The sequence below is a fragment of the Panthera onca genome, chromosome A1, assembly GCF_046562875.1.
Source record: "Panthera onca isolate mPanOnc1 chromosome A1, mPanOnc1 haplotype 2, whole genome shotgun sequence".
Classification (NCBI taxonomy): domain Eukaryota; kingdom Metazoa; phylum Chordata; class Mammalia; order Carnivora; family Felidae; genus Panthera; species Panthera onca.
The window spans coordinates 226,536,646-226,556,988 of NC_138339.1; the positions used below are offsets into that span (position 1 = coordinate 226,536,646).

Genomic DNA, 20,343 nt, shown 5'->3' on the forward strand with positions numbered 1-20,343 from the left:
ATTGCCTTGTCAGCACAGAGCCTGGAGCCTGCTTCAGATTCTCTCTCCAGTCTGCTTCTGTCCCCCTCTCTCTCTGCCCCTCCCCACTTCTACTTTGTTTCTCTCTCTCTCAAAAATGAACATTTGGGGCGCCTGGGTGGCTCAGTCAGTTGAGTGGCCGACTTCGGTGCAGGTCATGATCTCGCGGTCCGTGAGTTCAAGCCCTGCGTCGGGCTCTGTGCTGACAGCTCAGAGCCTGGAGCCTGTTTCAGATTCTGTCTCTCCCTCTCTCTGACCCTCCCCCATTCATGCTATGTCTCTCTCTGTCTCAAAAATAAATAAACGTTAAAAATTTTCTTAAATGAACATTAAAGAAATAAAACAAAATAAAAATAATATTTGACAATAAAACAAAATCCTGTACTGGTCTATAATCAATGAAATAACAGTGACTATCCTTCTATAATTTCCATGATTTACAAAGGTAAATATTTGTTCAGAAAAATTCATTTCCTGAGAGCTTACCATGTGTCTGAGACATGGCTAGAGCACTACTATTTTTAAGTTATACTATACTGTTGAGATCACTTTTTTGAGGATCATCTTTGAATGTCATATTTTTCTAGGGCTAAGAATCAGTGTATCAGTAGACTGACTCTCAAAACATCATAACTTAGGAAGAGTATACAGTAAAATATAAATATGGAGAAAATTATACCATTAGCATAAGAGCTCTAGACTGTACTCAACTGCAGCACAAAAGTGCTGGGTATTATTAAGCTACTATACATACGTAGCTTCTCAAAAAATGCTCATAAATAACCTAATAATACAATAGACATTTGATATTTCTCAAGATGTACATTTCAAGACCTTTGTATTTAGTTATGTTTTGTGACTACCACCTAGGCTCATACTATATCCCACAACAAAAGTTCATTATAAAATTGCCTTATTTTCCAGAGTAAATAGAAAACAACCACACTGTATTGAGCTGTTGATGCTGTGTTACTGCTTGGCGAATTCATTCCCACATACCAAATCAGTAGCACACATGGTCTCAACTCATGCCGTGGCAAAACAATAAATGACACTATGCCAGTTACCCATGTTACTACTGAAGAATAGAAGGAACTTTCAACGTTAAATCTTGAATGCTAAGACCCTGGTGTGCTTCACTGGCATAAAGTGCAATCATGTACAGTTACATTAGTTTATATTTTTCATAAATAATCATGTATCAATAGGTGTATAAGCCAGTACAAGAATGTTAGTGTTGTAGAGACTTAGATATCATAATTTTTAACCCACTCTAAGAATTTTTTACACACAATTCGCTGATATTTGCTTGAAGACTTATAATATTTCTGGGATTCTGGAACAACTTGTTCTATTTTTGGACTATATTAACATTAAAAAAGAAGCATAGATATTCATATATGGGAGGAAGAGCTGTGGAGACCAATATAGCATCTATACTCATATGTAGCTATTAGAAGTACTTGAAACGTAGCTGGATGAACTAATATGTGTTCTAAGTATAAATTATATACCTGATTAATTTTTTAAAAAATACTTATTTATTTTTGAGAAAGAGAGAGACAGAGTGCTCATGTGAGCCAGGGAGGGGCAGAGGAAGAGGGAGAGAGAGAGAGTACCAAGCAGACTCCTGTCAGTGCAGAACCTGATATGGGTGAGATCATGACCTGAGCTGAAATCAGGAGTCAGATGCTTAACCGACTGACTCACCCAGGTGTCCCATACCTGATTAATTTTAAATAATTGATAAACTTGTGTGGTGTTTGGACTTCTGAACAAGAACAAAGACTTGTAAAGCTGGCTCCCTCAGTAACTGTTACTTGTGAATAAAGTTTTCTCGTCATTATAATTAACACAGGGTAGTAACAAGGTCATCAAAATAATTTAAAAACAATAAAAAAAAAGAGTCTACAAGTAAATACACATATGACAGACAGACAGACACATACACACATATATATATCAGACACATGCACATACACACACACACACACCTATCTGATTTGAAAGACAGTATAAAAACAGGAATGTAAAATAGCTCATTAATTATTTTTATATGGATCACATGTTGAAATGATATTTAGGTTAAATAAAATATATTATTAAAATTAATCTCACCTATCTTGTTTACCTTTTTAAATGTGGTAATTAGAAAAATTTTAATTGTATGTGATTCACATTACATTTTTATCACACAGTGCTGCTCTCTAGAGTACCAACTGGGAAAGCAATTTATAAGCCATCATTGTTATAAGACCAATTTCTGCTTACACTAATAACAAGAGAAGTAACTTTGCATTTATGTATAGAAATCTAGTTTGAATGAATATTCATTCAATGATTAACTGTTATCACTCCTGGGTAGTGAAAATATGAGGTGAGGGGAAGTTTCATTTAACCTTCTAATATTCTAAAATTGTTTTTCTTTTAATGTACAGGAACTACTTATGAATTATAATCTTAATTTTTTTAATGTTTATTTATTTTTGAGAGAGACAGAGAGATAGACAGACAGGCAGAGAGCAAGTGGGAGAGAGGCAGAGTCTCAGAGGGAGACACAGAATCCAAAGCAGGCTTCTGGCTCCAAGCTGTCACCACAGAGCCTGATGCGGGTCTTGAACTCACAAGCCATGAGATTGTGACCTGAGCCGAAGCTGGACGTACAATGACTGAGCCACCCCTGTGCCCCAGGAACTACTTTTGAATTAGATATCATCTTGGCGTCTACAGTTAATTGATTTTCAACAAGGGTACCAAGACCATTCAATGGAAAGAGAATGGTCTCTCAATAAATTGTACTTGGAAAACTGGATATCCATATCCAAAAGAATGAAGTTAAATCCCTACTTCACATTATATATAAAAATTAACTCAAAATGGATCAAAGACCTAAATTGAGGAACTAAAACTATTAGAGGAAAATATAGGGGAAAATCTGCATGACCTTGGATTTGGCCTTGGGTCTAAAATATGATAGCAAAAGTTTAAGAAACAATTGGACAAAAATAGACAAAGTGGACATGATTAAAAACTTTTGTGTACCAAAATCAGTATCAAGAGAATGAAAATAACCCAGAGAATAGGAAAAAAATATTTCCAAGTCATATACTTGACAAGGATTTTATATCCAGAATAAAAAACACCTAAAACTTAACCAAAAACAACAAAAAACAAAAAAACGTCAATTAGGGGGCACGGGGGTGGCTCAGTTGGTTAAGCATCCGATGTCGGCTCAGGTCATGATTTCATGGTTCGTGGGTTTGAGTCTTGCGTTGGGTTCTGTGCTGACTTCTCAGAGCCTGGACCCTGCTTCAGATTCCGTGTCTTTCTCTGCCCTTCTCCTGCTCATGCTCTTTTTCTCTTTGTCTCTCAAAAATGAATAAATGTTAAAAAAAGAAAACACCAACCCCCCCCCAAAAAAAAACTCAATTAAGAAATGAAAAAGGATGTGAATAGCCATTTCTCCAGAGAAGATACAAATTGCCAACAGATGCATGAAAAGATGCTCAACATCATTAGTCATTAGGAAAATGCACATCAAAACAAGAATGAAATACCACTTCTTACTCACTAGGGTGACCATAATTAAAACAACAGCAACACATTAAAACAACAACAACAAAAATAGAAAATAACAAGTGTCAGAGAGGATATGGAGATACTGGAACACTTGTTGATTCCTCATGGAAATGGAAAAAGTGAGTCATCCTGGAAAACTGGAAATTTCTCAAAAAACTAAACAGAATTACCACACAACTCAACAATTCTACTCAAGAATTGTATCTGCTTAAAAGAATTGAAAATAGAAACTCAAATAGATACTTGTAGACCAATGTTAACACGGCAGCATTATTCATAATAGTAAGTAGGTATAAACAACCCACGTGTCCATCAACAGATTAATGGATAAACAAAACATGGGTCTGTAAATAGAATGGAGTATTTATCATTCAACCATAAAAAAATGGAGTTCTGAGATACGTTACAACATGAATGAACCTTGAAAACATTATGCTGAGTGAAATAAACCAGACATAAAGGAATTCTACTTATATAAAATACTGAGAATAGGCAAATCATAAAGATAAAAAGTGAATTAGAGGTACCAGAGTCTGGGGGGAGAGAGATATGGACACAGAGTTTTTGTTTGGGATGCTGAAAATTCTTGGAAATAAATAATGGTAATGGCTATCCAACACGGTGAATGTAATTAATGCAACTGAACTGCACACTTAAAAATAGTTAAAAAGCACATTTTATGTTCTTTCTGTTTTACCACAATAAAAGTGCATCAATCAAATCATCTTGGGGACTGTGTTTTCTTTCTAGTCATGCATTAATTCAGTAAGTAACAATAAATATATATACTATGTGTTAGACAGTTTGCTAAGCATGGATGACATAATGGTGAATAGAAATATAAAATGAACTTTGTTATGGGGTAAATTTGTAGTGTAATTGAAGTGGATTAACATCCATAGAGTAACCTTGGAAGACTTTAAGGCTTTGCATCATCCTTAAGAAGTCTCTCCTTTTGAATAATTTCAAACATTCTATAATTTAAAATACTCTCCATAGATTTTACATAAATATACTGATGACACTATACATAACTAATTTTTTCCACTGGCTGTATGGAATGCTTCGAAAAGAGAGGAAATACTGAACATAATGCTTATCCAAAAGGAAATTCCAATGAACTGGATAAAGAAAAGCATGCCTATATCAAATGTAAGAGCATTTAATTAAAACATGTAAACAGGCACCTGTATTTACTATCTAGATGTATGTATTTCAAATGCTAAAGGGAATGATGGAGTGATTAGAATCACATAATCATGAACAAGAAAAGCTTCATGAAAGAGAAGTTTGAATTAACTGGGAAGATATGAAGTAACACTAATAATCCTGTATTTTGATAATGTCAGTAGTTACACCATTACAAGAAATGAAATTGCTTTGATCTATATACACATGCACAAATGAATGCATGTAAAAAACAGTGAAGGGTGAATAATGCTGTGGGAAGGGCACGTGGAACTCTAGGTACTATTTTTGCAACTTACTGTGAGTCTGAAATTATTTAAACAATGAAAGTAAAAGAGGACACAATTACTTATCACATAATAGCTATTAAAAATAAGGTATGTTGAAGTATACATTGGACAAAAGTAAAACAACAACAACAAACAAACCACCTAAAATCAAGAGAATGTGTAATAGTGGTAGGACTGTGGAATGCATACACATTATTGTTGCTATTTTTCAAAGTTGTGGTAATGTGTCTGAAGAATTTATAAAACATAAACATAGAAAAATAGACACGGGGGAAAACAAACATGCCAAAATAGCTAGAAAGAAAGGAAAGGGGTGGATATTGTGGCAAAGTATGGGAAGGGGTTCTAGGTCAGGGAGGTGGTCTATCAGTGACCCAGGGAAATCTGTCTACCTCAGAATATGCTATATTCTTTCTCCTCTCCTACAGAAATTATAGCTCCGAAGGATTATTGTATGGGTGGCCAAGGCTTACAGATTTCTTTTTGTCCTGTTTTTGTAAAATTATAAGAATTCAGACATGAGAAAAAGGGCTGTTGTTTCTCTTATATTTTACCATTTACATACAGCGGAGCTCAGAACTTCCGTTTACTCAGCATTTTCTTCAGTTTACAATTTGAGTTGGATATGAGTTAATTAATATTCAAGGATGAAAGTATTTATATCATGCACAAGAATTACATATATTATAGGTAGCTTGGAAAATAAATATTTTATGACATAAAACTGATAGACTCAATGTTCATTATACCTCCTAACTTTTCTAGGAGTTGAGTAAAAGAAATCAATAATAAAAGACCACATGGAAATAATCAAAAGTAATTTGAATTGTATGTTCTTTAAATCTTGGATTAAATTTTCATAGAGGGATGCCATAATAGTTGGGTAAATAACAGACTGAGTCTGTTGCATTTGTGCAGTAGGCATTCTCCCCAAGATACATTAAATGGAAATACTTTTTTCCAAATGTCTATATTCTTACTATAAATCTTCTCCATATTTTCTAATAACTTTATTATGACTCAAGTTGACAGTAATCTTCATGCATCATCACATGTGCAATTTCCTGCTAAACTTTTATTTCTACTTAAGACATATTACAAACTTTATGGCGAGAAAGAGGGTATGCTCTGGGCAATTTCAAAAAACTTTAATGCCTAATTTGCCCCTTTAACTTTGAGAGGATGTTATGCCACAGATAGAAGTTGGGGCCAAGCACTGTCCAGAGAAAAAGGCAGGGATTTTGAGATATTCAGGAATGAAACAGAGGCTTTATTTCTCCTAAACACTGAGGCAGAACTTATAAAAGCAAACACCAGGAACTACTCAATACTAATCACAAGTTAGAAAGTTCTTATCGACTTCAATTCTATGCTATTAACATACAATTACATTTTATATTAAAAACTACTCTTGAGGAAACATTGTTTCATATACTGCCTGGAAATGGGTAACTCCCTACGTGACAAATTAAACCCAAATAAAACTATTGTGTGGTTACTTAATTCCTGATGTACTTAAAATGAGGCTGGAGTGTGCTCTAAGCACGTCACAGCTCTAAGCTGGAGTGTGGTCTAAAGCATAAAAGGCTTAGAGTGTGCTCTAAGCCTGGGCGGCTCACTTGGTTAAGCTTCTGACTTTGGCTCAGGTCATGATCTCATGCGTGATGAGTTTGGGTCCCATATTGGGCTCTGTGCTGACAGCTCAGAGCCCAGAGCTTCAGATTCTGTGTCTCCCCTCTCTCTGGCCCTCCCCTGCTTGCACTCTTTCTCTCTCAAAAATACAAATAAATAAATAAAATTTAAAAAACATATATCATACTACAATTTTTTTTACTCATCATTGAGTTCAAACTCAGCTACATAACAGGCAAGTTTCACAGATAACACCAGACCACATTAAGAAATGGAAGGATGTTACCAATAAATCTTCAGTAACCAGCACAAGGCTAATATAAAAAAGCAGTCACTAAATAAATAATTGTGACACAATTTCATCAGAAAACTAGGATTTCCTATTTCTGAAGATGCTTTTAAAAAATCTAATCCAGGGGTGACTGGGTGGCTCAGTCTGTTAACCATCTGATTCTTGATTTCGGCTCAGGTCATGATGTCAATGGTTCGTGAGAGCCAACCCCACGCTGGGCTCTGTGCTGACCGCACGCAGAGCCGGCCTGGGATTCTGTCTCCCTCTCTCTGCTGTTCCCCGCCCCCCCCCCCCCCCCCGCCAAAAAAAAAAAAAACAAAAAACACTGGAAAAAATCTAGTCCATCCCAAGTTTTCTTACATTTATCATCTTACTATACACATCCCAAATGTTTTCAATAGTGGGCACTCATGAAAGCTAGTGGGCACTAGCTTTCCATATTCATCTCATCTGTGTTTTTACCTCTATCTTTGGTTTATTATAGTTGGAAGAAAAGTATGTCTTTTTTCTTTGTACCATCTGAATACTGTATCAAATTGGAGAAAAAATGAAAAATTTAAAAGTTCAAATACCAAATCATCTGAAAAAGGAAGACTGTTCCTCAGTTGTGGTTCTTTTGTTAAGTGCTGTGTTTAGAAGTCCTGGGTCTGAGCCTTGATCACATCAGTGAAGTCACTAACTTCCTTTTTATTTAACTATATGAAATATTTAGGAAAAAAAAGGCAAACAAAACCACAAAATAATTCATGTTAGTAACTTCATACACAGATTCTAAAGAAACTTGCAAGGCTGACTTCTATTTTATGTTACGTGTACGTTTTGGGATTTCTAATGAGAATAAAAATGATTTACTAAGCATGCATTTTGCTTAATCAGTACTTCAAGTCAGAAAGTACTTGAATACTGAGAGACATTACTTTTTACATAAAAGTTTCTCAATTTATAAAACGTTTTCTATTGAAAGATAAGGCACAGAAAAATGCAATGACATCTGCTAAGCTTTACTTAGAAAAACTTAAAGAAATCCTACGGGATAACATCACTCAATTTTTCCTGGAGTACCTCTGATGGAGACTTCCTAAAAAAAAAATCTGGAAATAATTAGAAACTATTATAGTACCTAAAAAAGTTTACTTGAAAACTAAATCTGTTATTCATCAAAGAACACAATACACTCAGAATAATGTAATAGAAAATTAAGGTACATATATAGAATGACATAGAGCACCTCAAACAAATGTAATTGTAAAGCATTAAAAAAAAAAGTTGACAGAAGACAGTGTCAGACCTGTGATATCCTGAAGAACACTAGGAAACACTACATTTAACTGATGAAGCAGTGATTTTGTTAAAACAAAATATATTAATTATTTGGCTTATTTTATTTCAGTTCATTTTCTTTCTAAACGACAAGAAACCAATTCTTTTTAAAAAGATACTACTAAGGCGCAACTTTAATACACATTGAAAGGGAAGAAGAACAAAGAGCTAATTCTTCAAATGTACTCTTGTGTCGTCAGGTATGCATGGGAAGGAAAGCTATGCAAAATATTGTAAAAAACATTTGGGTATTTGTGGAACAATAAATGCAATACAATGATAATGCTAATAGCTTCTTAAAAGTAAAAATATGTTCTTGACAGAGACCTAAAATTCCACTGGGGAGCAGACTGGATGGCATGTCCCTTGGAATTTAAAAGGCTGTCCATATGAACTGAATTATCCTTGACAAGTACCTTCAGACACTTGTAATATGATCTCATGTAAATTTAGACCATATTTTGCACACAAACCAGTGGCAATAGTAAGTTTATTCAGGAGCTCAGATAAGAAGAAAAGAAAAACTGATATCTTTAGTAATAGTTGTTAACATGAAATTTCCGAAATGAAAAGCATAAAAATTAAAGTAACTAATGTGTTGTCACAAATGAAAGAAAAACAAATATTGAGAGAAAGATTGCCTTTTCTTTTCCTTTTTCAATCCTTGGCTACCTAGTCTCTCCAAACAAAATTTTATCCTTCAATAGTTTATCTAAATTTGGAAAAAGAAAAACACATTTTAAGCAAATAAATAAACAGAAAAATTCCATTTGCGTTGGAATTTTAATAACATAACTACCATCAAACTTATAATAAATCATAACAACATAGAGCCATAAATATTTATAAAAAGCTGACTGTAAGATAAAACAAAAGACAACTCAGAACTCTGTAGCTTTAAAGATTCCTCAGGACTGCCCTGGCACAAAGACAGCCCTACAAACTTTGCTAATTCTACAGGGATCAGCTCCATTGTCCAAGAGACGCATTAAGGCCTGTAGAAGAGAACCCAGCTTTGGAGAGTGCTAGGCCCAGCAAGCTCCAGAGCATCATTAACTGTAATTATTTTCCTTTATCAGAAGTCTGCTACTGCTATGGTTGTCCTGCTAATGGATGAAAACAGGACATAGATCATCTTGAATTTGAGTAGTAGAGAAAAATCACAGATTAAAAGAAATTTTAAAGGCATGTCTATTTTTGTGAGTGTCCTTAAAACCAAGATTTTACACATCCATGGAAAAATTAACGATCTATAAAGATGGTTTCATAAGCTAATTTCACAGTATTATAATAAACTCATCCCACCTCAACTGTATTAAAGTAAGATTATCACTCATTATTTCTTTAAAAATATTTTATGGAAAGCAGCATTTCAGTTTAACAAATAACAGAATGATGGGAACTATTTTTTACAAACATACATTTTGTAGTCACTTAAATGAAGTATATTTAATCAATTAACCACTTGAAATATTTAAATACACTCTGAATTATTTAAAAAATTCAACTTAAAAATCAAACTGAGAGACATGTTTATAATATTGCTTTGCTGAAACACTGAAAGAAAGTGCACTGCACAGAGTGCTTAAATTTCTCACTCTTCCTTTCAATCAATATCTGAGGCAAAGTTTCATCTCTAGGGCCCTTAATGGCAGGAATTCCTGGAGCCAGCAAATGAGTAATGTTAAACCTATGATTAGATGATGAGGCCATCAAAGACACTAGACCCTAATGCTACATTCTTCTTTATTTCTCTGAACTGCAGTAAAACCCAGAGCTAAAGAAGAAGGAATTTTAAGGTACTTTTTTTTCCCACAAAAGCTTTTTTTTTTCTTCTTCTTCTTTTTTTTAATACATGTGCATCATCAAGAACCTAAAAGGTCCGGATCTCTCCAAATGTCTCTTGAACTCAGGACTCTGGCAATAGGTAACAATTTTCAAATGCCCTGCAAATGAACTCCTGCCAGAGATGCTGTTTTCTTTATTCTTCATATTCTTCCTGGCTGAAAAGGGAGAAATGGACCTAATGGTTTCCCTATGAATATATTCTTCAAGAAAATAAACCTAAAGACTGGAAATCAATAGGTAAGTCTTGGTTGTTTTGTTTTTGCTAATATTTTAAAGGTGATCCTTTAAATATTGAAGCCATATTGTTGTTTATTTGGGAGTTAGCTGCAGCTTCAGACGGACCTCAAGGTCAGTAACTAGAAAGAGTTTAGATGTATTTTTCTTTCTATTGAGGAAACTAGGGATAAATGTAATAACTACTTATTACAAACACACATAAGCTGTTTTTCTTGTTCTCATAATACAAAGTATTTAATACTTATATGAAAATCAGGATCACTCGGAGACTTGAATGAGCTGATAAGACAGACCACTGGGTCCCTAATTTTAGTTATTAGAAAAATGTAATACATGTATTTTAATTTCTTATAAATGCTAAGAAGAAAGAAAACCCTAAAACTATAAATTGTATTTTTGAATCTGATTATTAAAGAAAAATAGCACAAGTAGATTTTTGGAATGTATCCTGAAATATACAAATTACCTTAAAAAAAGGAAAGCCACAAGGTATTGTATCAAAGGCCATTCACTAATAAGCTATATTTTATACTCCGCTATTGTATGAAAAGGCTTTGCTTTCATTATCTCTAATCTAATAGAAGAAATCATTTAACAATAAATGTCAAAACTATAAATTCCACTATACCATTTTTAAATGGAGACATGTAAGGAAGCGTATCAAAAGATCTATAACAAATTACACACACACACACACACACATATATTTCCAGATAGGAGACAATAGAAGGATAGGGATGGTGGGAAAGAATAAGATAGCTAAAGTGTGTGGAAGAAGGGAGAGGGAGACTATATCAATATTCACACAGTACGATCATCTACATAAAAATATCTTAATATAAATTATTTTCATCATCTATAAGAGATGGAAGTTTTAAATGTATACACACAAATACAAATATATGCATATGCATTCTATGACTAAAAATCCTCATGGAGTTTAATGCAATCCAGTGAATTAGATTTCCTACCTGAGAACAAAGCAGCATAACAAGTTCAACCACAGATGTGCTGGACTTCATACAAACGAGGCCTGCAACGAAGAAAGGTTGAAACAATGAAATCTCCATGGTAGAAATCATCATTCCGAGTTAATTAATTACGTGATTTTAACTTATCAAAACTTTCTTTAAAATAGAACTTCTAAAATAAAACAAATGGAAACATTCCCATAGTTTTTATGACAATTTTAAAACATTCAGATATTCAAGAAGTTATAAAAAAAATACTAAAAAAATTGACTTCTTCATGCTTGGGTTATTTATTTGGTCAAGGCATTTCTCATATTTAAACAAGGTACAGGGTAGTTATTGAAACTGGTGAGCTTGTTAGAGCTACTTTTATTCCAAAGACATTTGCTATGTGACTGTCTCTAGAACAAGAACAATAATCGGTGAATATCTGCCTAAATTTTCTTCTAAAAACACAAAATTAAAATAATTTACAAATAGTAACACTCCCTCGGTTGTCAGTTGTTAAATGTTTTTAAAATATTTTAAAAAATGAACTTCACACACAAGTATCACATTAAGCTATGTTTATAAAATCTTCCACTGTTGTGTTTCCAAAGTCTCTGAACAGTCATCAGTAGAGAAAAGAATGAAATGTTATGTAATTTGTACATAGTAATGGCTACTATTCATTGATCACTTACTATGTGCTGGGCACTGTGTTAAGTGCCTTATATACATAGTCTCATTTAATTCTCATTTCTTTTTTTAATTTTTTTTTTTTTTTAGTTTTTTAAGTTTACTTATTGAGAGAAAGAGAGCGAGCACATGTGAGCATGAGTCAGGGGAGTGGCAGAGAGAGAATCCCAAACAGGCTCTTTGCCTTTAGCATGGAGCCTGCTGTGGGGCTTGATCCTAGGAACCTAAGATAGGACATGAGCCAAAATCAAGAGTTGGACGCTTAACTGACCAAGCCACCCAGGAGCCCTTTAATTCTCATTTTTTACTCTGTTACATACTATTACTATACTCATTCTACAGGCAGGAAAATATTCTTCCCACAAACAATTTAAACACTAATTATTCATCAAGACTTTTCCCAATCAAAAGGATGACTGCTGAATAACATATAATTAGATAGCAGATCATGATTGGTAGTTTTTTAAAAGTGCCAGCAATAGAGGAAGATATAACTAAGAATTAATAACCATCTTGGGTTGAGAGTATGTAATCATGATGCTTCTTAATTTAAAAAAAAAGGGTTTTAAAATATTTTTGCTTTTTAAAAAAAATTAATAGGTTTGTTTTTTCTTTTCATATGAGCACAAAAGTAATCTGTAAAAGCATTGTATGTAGTAGGAAATGCCATGGTCTTACATTAGTTGTTGCTAAATGGAAAGTTGAGGTGGACCCAGCTTTTTCTCCTTAAGGTGATTTCAATAAACAGTCTCAAATGCCTTCTAGGCTGTAGCATGTATATTTATTGTAGGTAGTGGATAAATACCCTTTTGTGCCCACTCTGCTAACAAGACTATCCTTATTGTACACATGACAGAAAAAGCTGTAAAAAGGCACTAGTATTCCATCTTATCAGATCTTTGGGCAGACAGTTAACTAATGAAATAAGAGGCAGATGTGAAAAGCTCATTTAAGAGACAATTGCTGTAATTGATCAGCAATTCTCATGCTCAGGAGCTAGAGAGTCCAAAAGATTAATGGGACATTTATCACCTGTTGGCTACTCAACTATTTGAAACTCTGACAAAACTAAGTAAAAGGCCAAAGGACTATGCATAGCAAAACAATCATAATTATGATATGTACTCCATATCAGTTTAGATTTTAGACTGCAGGCTATATAAAAGATAACTATAAAAAGAATTATTCACCATATATTTATTTTGCATATAATTTTTTTAAATACATAACAACTTAAAGTAAAAATTAGGAAAAATATGCAATTGCATTAATTTCTCAGACTCATTCTTTAAAGGAACTTCTAAAAGACTTCTATGGTACAAGAATGTTCACAATTTTTACAAATTCTGACATAAGGAAAAATAAAAAAAGGTCCCATCAATGCCTTGTTCAAAGGACATAACAACAAATCAACAGCATAGCCACACTGCAATTTGCAATCAGGACGGCCATTGGGATTTCAACTCCATAAAGCCTCACAACTTTATTAATGTGTTTTGTCTAATTGGTTTTGAACAGAAGGAACTAATGGATTCTCTTTTAAAGGAAGAAAACATCCAACTTTGACAATGAGAACACAAGCAGAGTCAATTCTGGAAAACTTATCAGCCTTCCAATTCTATACAATCACTTTGGTTGGAACTATTTCTAGTATTACTATAACAAATAGGCTAACCCCAATGTTTGCATTACAGATACTAAAAATACAAGCAATGTCTGATGACACTCTATCCTTGCACACTTTCTAAATTAAGAAGTATCCATACCTGAAAGTTTAAGATGTAGGAATAAACATGGTTTTTTATAACTTTAATCATAAGCTCAAGAAAGCCATATTTTATCTAGTGATGCTATAAAGAACTCAGGCTGTATAAGCATAAGGCAGATATTTTATAAGTGTATATTTCAAACAGGTTGATTTCATCCTTTCTGTACCTGGCAAGAAATTCATAATCAAATCGACTCATTTGGTATCTACTCATAGGAGCACAGTACAGTGTTAGCATTGAGGAATTAAGACATTATCTATACCTTCACATATGCTCCACGTTTTTAATTCACATCTAAGATTATCTAACATTTACCAGGAGCTTTGTCATTTACAAATCATTTTTTATATATTTGCTATCTCATCTGATTCTCTTAACAACTCTTTGATTTAGTTATTATTACCTCATATGATAGATAAAATATGAAGATTCAGTGACTGGCCCAAGGAGTTTCCCTTAGTAAGTAGTGGAGCTGAAACCTGAATTCAAGTCACCTAACTTGAAAGCCCATTTAATGTCTTCTGCAGAGTTATGTGAATAATTAAACATGACTAGGATGGCAATATGTGGCTATGAGAAAGGTTATAATGGTTGATTCCAACTGGGATGATTTTGACAGCTTTCTTGGAGAAGGCAGCATATGTTAGTCAGACGTGGGGGAAAAAGCATTATATTTAGCAAAAGCACAGAGGGGAAAGGGAACAAAAATAAATCTGAAAGACCTTTATTGCTTAGGGGAAGGATGAGTAGAGTATAGGAGGCATTTGAAAGTGGGACTGAGGCCTAGGGTAAAATTCAAACATAAATAAAGATTTATTTATTTTTTTTTAATGTTTTATTTATTTTTGAGACAGAGAGAGACAAAGCGTGAGCAGGGGAGGGGCAGAGAGAGAGTGAGACACAGAATCCAAAGCAGGCTCCAGGCTCCGAGCCGTCAGCACAGAGCCCGACGTGGGGCTCGAACTCACAGTGAGATCATGACCTGAGCCGAAGTCAGATGCTTAACTGACTGAGCCACCCAAGTGCCCCCAAACATAAGTAAAGATTTAAAGCAGTAAAATTACAAATGTTTTTGAAAGAGAAAGAATGTAGAGCAAGATACAAAATTGGGGAAATGTTACTAAGGCTAAGGTATGTATTCTGATTCTCTGATCACTTTTCCCACCCTCTCAGGGAGGTAGTCCCCAAAGAGCTGTACACATGCACCTCTCCAACAAAAATCTAGTTAGAAGTATTGGCCAGTTACTAGACTATTTTCACCAGCAAATATACATTCACCAGAATATTCTGACTAGAATTACTAATCCAATACTGTATACCATACAAGTTACCAGTATAAAATTAACACCTGGAGTGAAGAAAATAAATATGTATGTAAAGAGATACTCAACAGTGAAGAAAACTGTCTAGTAATAGCTTTTGAATATATTGTGAACTATACTGTTGAAAGATAAAGTCAGCTGAGTGGCTAACATAGAAGCACTTGAGAAGATTAATTGGATGGACAAATTTGAGGTGGCCCAGATGCAGGAAGTAAAGAATGAAAAGATCTGAGTAGACCACCATCCAAAACACTGGCAGTTCTTTTGGGTTCCCACTTATTAGGGGTTAGAAGTCAGCTTTATTTTCAGAACTCCACTTCCCTACCATAAACAACAAAACATAACAAAACAAAACAAAACAAAGCAAAAAACCCCACCAAACCCCATTAAAATGTAAGATGAATGGAAAGTTAAAAGTTTGACCTTTGGGAGAAAGCTATCTTTCTTTAACTCAAAGAATACTGAAAGGTACAGTGATGCTGTTTTAATACAGAGCTGTCAGACTCTTCTGCGTCAATCTGTGAGTCTGATTTCATGTATCTGTAGAATTAGATCAAATTAAAAGAACCCTTAGCTTCAGAATAGTATGGAGAAATTCTCTGGCAGGATGTTCCTCACAGTGGGAGGTAAGGGGTGTGAAGCCTTACAGTGATAAGCAAGGAACCACGCTCCCAGCAAGGAATCACACTCATAGGTGGGACTCATCTTTTAAGCGGTATCAGTGTTCCTTCAGCAAGGGTCCTCTACCAAGAGAGGAGACCTACAGGCATCTATGACTAAGGCAGTGCTCTGAGTATGCTCCCAATAAATACCAATTAATGAATAAATCTGGAAACCATCATTCACTGAGTAACTGCTATAGATGACAGAGGAAAAAAACAAGATTTGGAGAAAAAAATAAGAGTATTTTGGAAGGGACAAGAGCCCAATTCATTCAAAAAGCATTTATTGAGCTTAATGTCTAATGTGTCAAATGCCATGTCAAGTACTAAGTATAAAAAGAGGTAAGGAAAGTGGCACAGATTTTATATACAAATAATCATGTATAGAATCCTAGGAGGTAGACAGAAAGTACAAAGTGTTAGCACAGAAAGGTAGTGAGCAACTGTGCTGAGAATTTACAGGGTATGCACTATGTCATTTGGAAGATGTCATGCTTATCTAGGCAAAAAAAGGAAGGAAGGGAAAGTCATCTGAGGCGACAGAAATATTAGAGGTAGAAAGAAACAAGAAATAGATAGTAAAATGGGGTTGGAGTATTATGTTGCCTTGTGCAAAGGATGGAAGGCAGCAAGTGGAAATGAAGACAGATTGAGAGAGAGAGAGAGAGAGAGAGAGAGAGAGAGAGAGGATTGAGGAAGCAGGACCATATATGGTATGTATTCCTAGTGTCAACAGGGAGCCCCTGAAGGATTCTAAGCAGAGGGAAGACAGAATACCATCTATTTTGGGAAGATCCCTTTCTGTAAGTGGTAGAGGCAGAAATCCACAACTGTAGAGTCCAGTCAAGACAATGTGAGCCTGAGCTGAAGGCAGTGACAAAGCAAATAGAGGCAGATGTGAAAGTCATTTTGGAATGAGACGAGACAGTATTTCAGACAATAGGATAGGAGGTTAAACAGCAAGGTACAGGAGCAATGAAAGTGTGAGTGGTGAAGACTTTACCTGAGCTACAGATAACAAATGAAGCAGCAGATATGTGGAAAGAAAGTGCCGAGTTTCATCCTGGACAAAATTAGAAATATAGGCAAAAAATTAATGTTGAGTTTTAGGAGTGTATGTTTTTTAAGTATAGATGTTCTAACTCTGACAAACCAGATATAAAGAAGTCAGGCAGAGAGCGTGGTGTTAAAGAAAACATAATTATGTAATTTTTAGAAGAGTTCCTACTAGCAGTTTTAAAATCTAGTTTTCTATTTCTCCTCATAATAAAATATCCAAATTAATTTTCCATCTAACAGACATGACTATTCTGATAATTTGTATTTTAAAAATCAAGTCTTCCCAGGACTATTTAGTTTTTAAATAACTTTCTAATGATTTTAACTTTCTTAAATTCCGAAATTAGTAGAGATTGAGTGACACTGAAATGGTTGAAAGAGTTTCATTTTAGTAACAAATGTTGAATAAAAACTACAGACCTTGAAAGGAATTGAATAGGCTCGCTATGCTTCACTCGTTTTAGTTTCAATGGTCCACAGCTGCTAATTTCTTTGAAAGTCTCTGTTCCATGCAGTTTTCACAGTGTATTATAAAGCATTCTAAAATACAGTATACACTGTATATACCATATGTATATCTGTGTCTATCGTTTATGTCCTCTGCAATGCTTACACATCTCTATCAGCATAATAGCAATTTCCTTTTTTGGCTTCCAAACCAAATGCTTTCTAAAGCATTCTAAAATACACTGTACACTATATACACCATATGTATATCTGTGTCTATCATTTATGACCTCTGCAATGTTTACATATCTCTATCAGTATAATAACAATTTCCTTTTTTGGTTTACCAATCTTTTACTTTCTTATCTGCAATATGAAATTTGTTTTTCTATTTCATCACTGTGATATGCCCCTGTATGTAAAAACTTACTTCCAGTTTTACCATGTAAGTCATCTGAACTTATTAAGGCCAAAACTTAAAAAAATTAGCAAAGTAGGTAATTTGTGTGACTTTCTCATTTAAAACCAAAACACCAAAACTAAATAAAAAACTTAATATTAAACATCCTTTGCAATAATGATGATGGCTTGAATATTAACTACAACTAATATTAATGTGTATATGTAATATTACTGCTTTCATGTTTTAAGATTTCATGTTATTTCAAAGATTTTAATTTAAAACTCATTACAAATGGAAACAATTATAATATTACCTTCCAGAAACTAAAATAACATTAGGTTCATTTTCTAAGTAAAAGCTTTTTAAGTGTAATTAAACTATTACAGTTTATTTTTATATTATACATTTCAACTGAAAAAAAAAATACCTCGAAATACTGTAGAGACAGTGAGAGTTCATTCATTCACTAACTTACTTCAGTTCACTAAAAACTAAGATGCCAGCAACTTATGGCAGTCTTAATGTCTTTAGAATAGGAACAAAACTGAATTCTCTATATATCAGGGGTCAGCAAACTTTTTCTATAAAGGCACAGGTAACATATTTTAGGCTTTGGTGGCAGCCATAAATTTTTGTTACAACTACTCAACTCTGCCAATGCAGGGCAAAAACAGCCACATAACACGTAAAACAAGTGGGCTTGGCTGTCTTCCAAAAAATCTATTTACTCATCACAAGGTGTGTGTGTACATGTGCATGTGTGTATGTCTGTGTGTAAAGAAGAGAGAGAACACATACAGATGCGCATGCATACATCTATAGATTTTTAAACTGCGGGGAAAATTATTTTCGATTATATATCTATGATGCTTTATAATTTAAAATCCAAGCAGCTTTGAAAAGCAGCTTTCTTGTAAGATTGTTGCAAACTTAATTATCAGCATAATTTCACCTAAATAGTGTTGATGCTATTCACAATCTTTATTCCACTTAGTGTGAACATCCTTATGTATTACTGCAGACACATTAATGTGTTTGATTAACGAGCTACCCCATACTCTCCTGAAGATGCTATGAAATAATACATATAGGTACCTATTACCTTTCTTTTAAAAAAAAAATATTAAGTTTATTTATTTATTTTGAGAGAAAGAGAGAGAGATCAGGGGAGGGGCCGAGAGACAGAGAGAGGAAGAGAGAGTCTCAAGCAAGCTTCACACTGTCAGCAAGGAGCCAGAAGTGGGGTTCGAACCCACAGACCGTGATGTCATGACCTGAGCTAAAAATCAAGAGTTGGACACTTAACCAACTGAGCCACCCAGGTGCCCCTTACCTTTCTTATATCCCAAGGTATCTGCAGTACAAGACACATCTGGTCTAAGGTTTTGAATAAAGCATTTTAGGCATTTAGTAAAATTTTAAAAATGGGACAGCTTTGTATTTAGTAATTTATTTTTTATTAATTTTTTAATTTTTTATCTTTATTTTTTATTTTGGAGAGACAGAGTGCAAGCGGTGGAGGGGCAGAGAGGGAAAGGGAGACACAGAATATGAAGGAAGCTCCAGGCTCTGAGCTGTCAGCACAGAGCCCGACTCGGGACTCGAACTCACGAACCGCAAGTTCATGATCTGGGCTGAAGTCGGATGCTCAACTGATTGAGCCACCCAGGTGCCCCATAATGTTTCATTTTTTTAATAGATTTTTTAAATGTTTATTTATTGTTGACAGAGAGAGAGACAGACAGAGTATGAGTTGGGGAGGGTACAGAGAGAGAGATACAGAATCTGAAGCAGGCTCCAGGTTCTGAGCTGTCAGCCCACAACCTGATGTGGGGCTCAAACTCATGAGCAGTGAGATCATGACCTGAACCTAGGTCAGACACTTAACCAACTAAGCCATCCAGGTGCCCATTTAGTTATTTATTTTTAAATGTTTATTTAATTTGAAAGAGAGAGAGAGAACAGGGAAGGGTCAGAGAGAGAGAGAGAGAGAGAGAGAGAGAGAGAGAGAAATCCCAAGCAGCCTCCATGCTGTCAGCACAGAGCCTATATGGGGCTCAAATCCAGGGACCATGAGATCATGACCTAAGCAAAAAGCAAGAGTCAGATGCTTAACCAACTGAGCCACTCAGGTGCCCCCAAATGTGACAGCTTTCTAAAAGTGAGAAATTGGGGGCTCCCAGGTGGCTCAATCAGTTAAACATCAGACTCTTGCTTTCAGCTCAGGTCATGATCTCATGGTTCATGAGTTCGAGTCCCACATTGGCTGCATCAGTCAGATGAACCAAACTTATTTTCAAAAGTGCATAAACTTTATCCAATAATTATAGGCTTAAATTGCTTAAGTACTTTGAGGAAATAAATAAGACCTTCAAAAAATTCCTGATCTGTGCTCAAAGCAACAAATTTTCCATTTTGACCCAAGCTCATTTTCTTTACTGAATTCTGCATTTAGGGGATAATATTAAATAGAGATAAATAATTAATCCAGTTCTATTCATTCTTAGTAATAAAAGAAGTTCTTGGGACCTGGAAGAACTTGGAAGTTCCTTATTTTTTTTCAAGTTTATTTATTCTGAGAGAGAGAGAGAGAGAGAGAGAGAGAGAGAGAGAGAGAATGAGAATGGG

At 34.6% G+C, this 20,343-nt stretch overlaps 1 protein-coding gene across 11 annotated transcripts in view; it reads right to left on the minus strand.

The window, feature by feature from the left end:
• The window catches only part of NBEA (neurobeachin), a 678,106-nt gene that overhangs the window by 342,637 nt on the left and 315,126 nt on the right, over nt 1–20,343 (minus strand). For all 11 annotated transcript variants that reach the window (XM_078434421.2, XM_078434419.2, XM_078434413.2 and 8 more), the window contains one exon: nt 11,376–11,437. In XM_078434421.2, the coding sequence (XP_078290547.1) occupies nt 11,376–11,437 (62 nt within the window). The remainder of the gene's footprint in view (nt 1–11,375; nt 11,438–20,343) is intronic.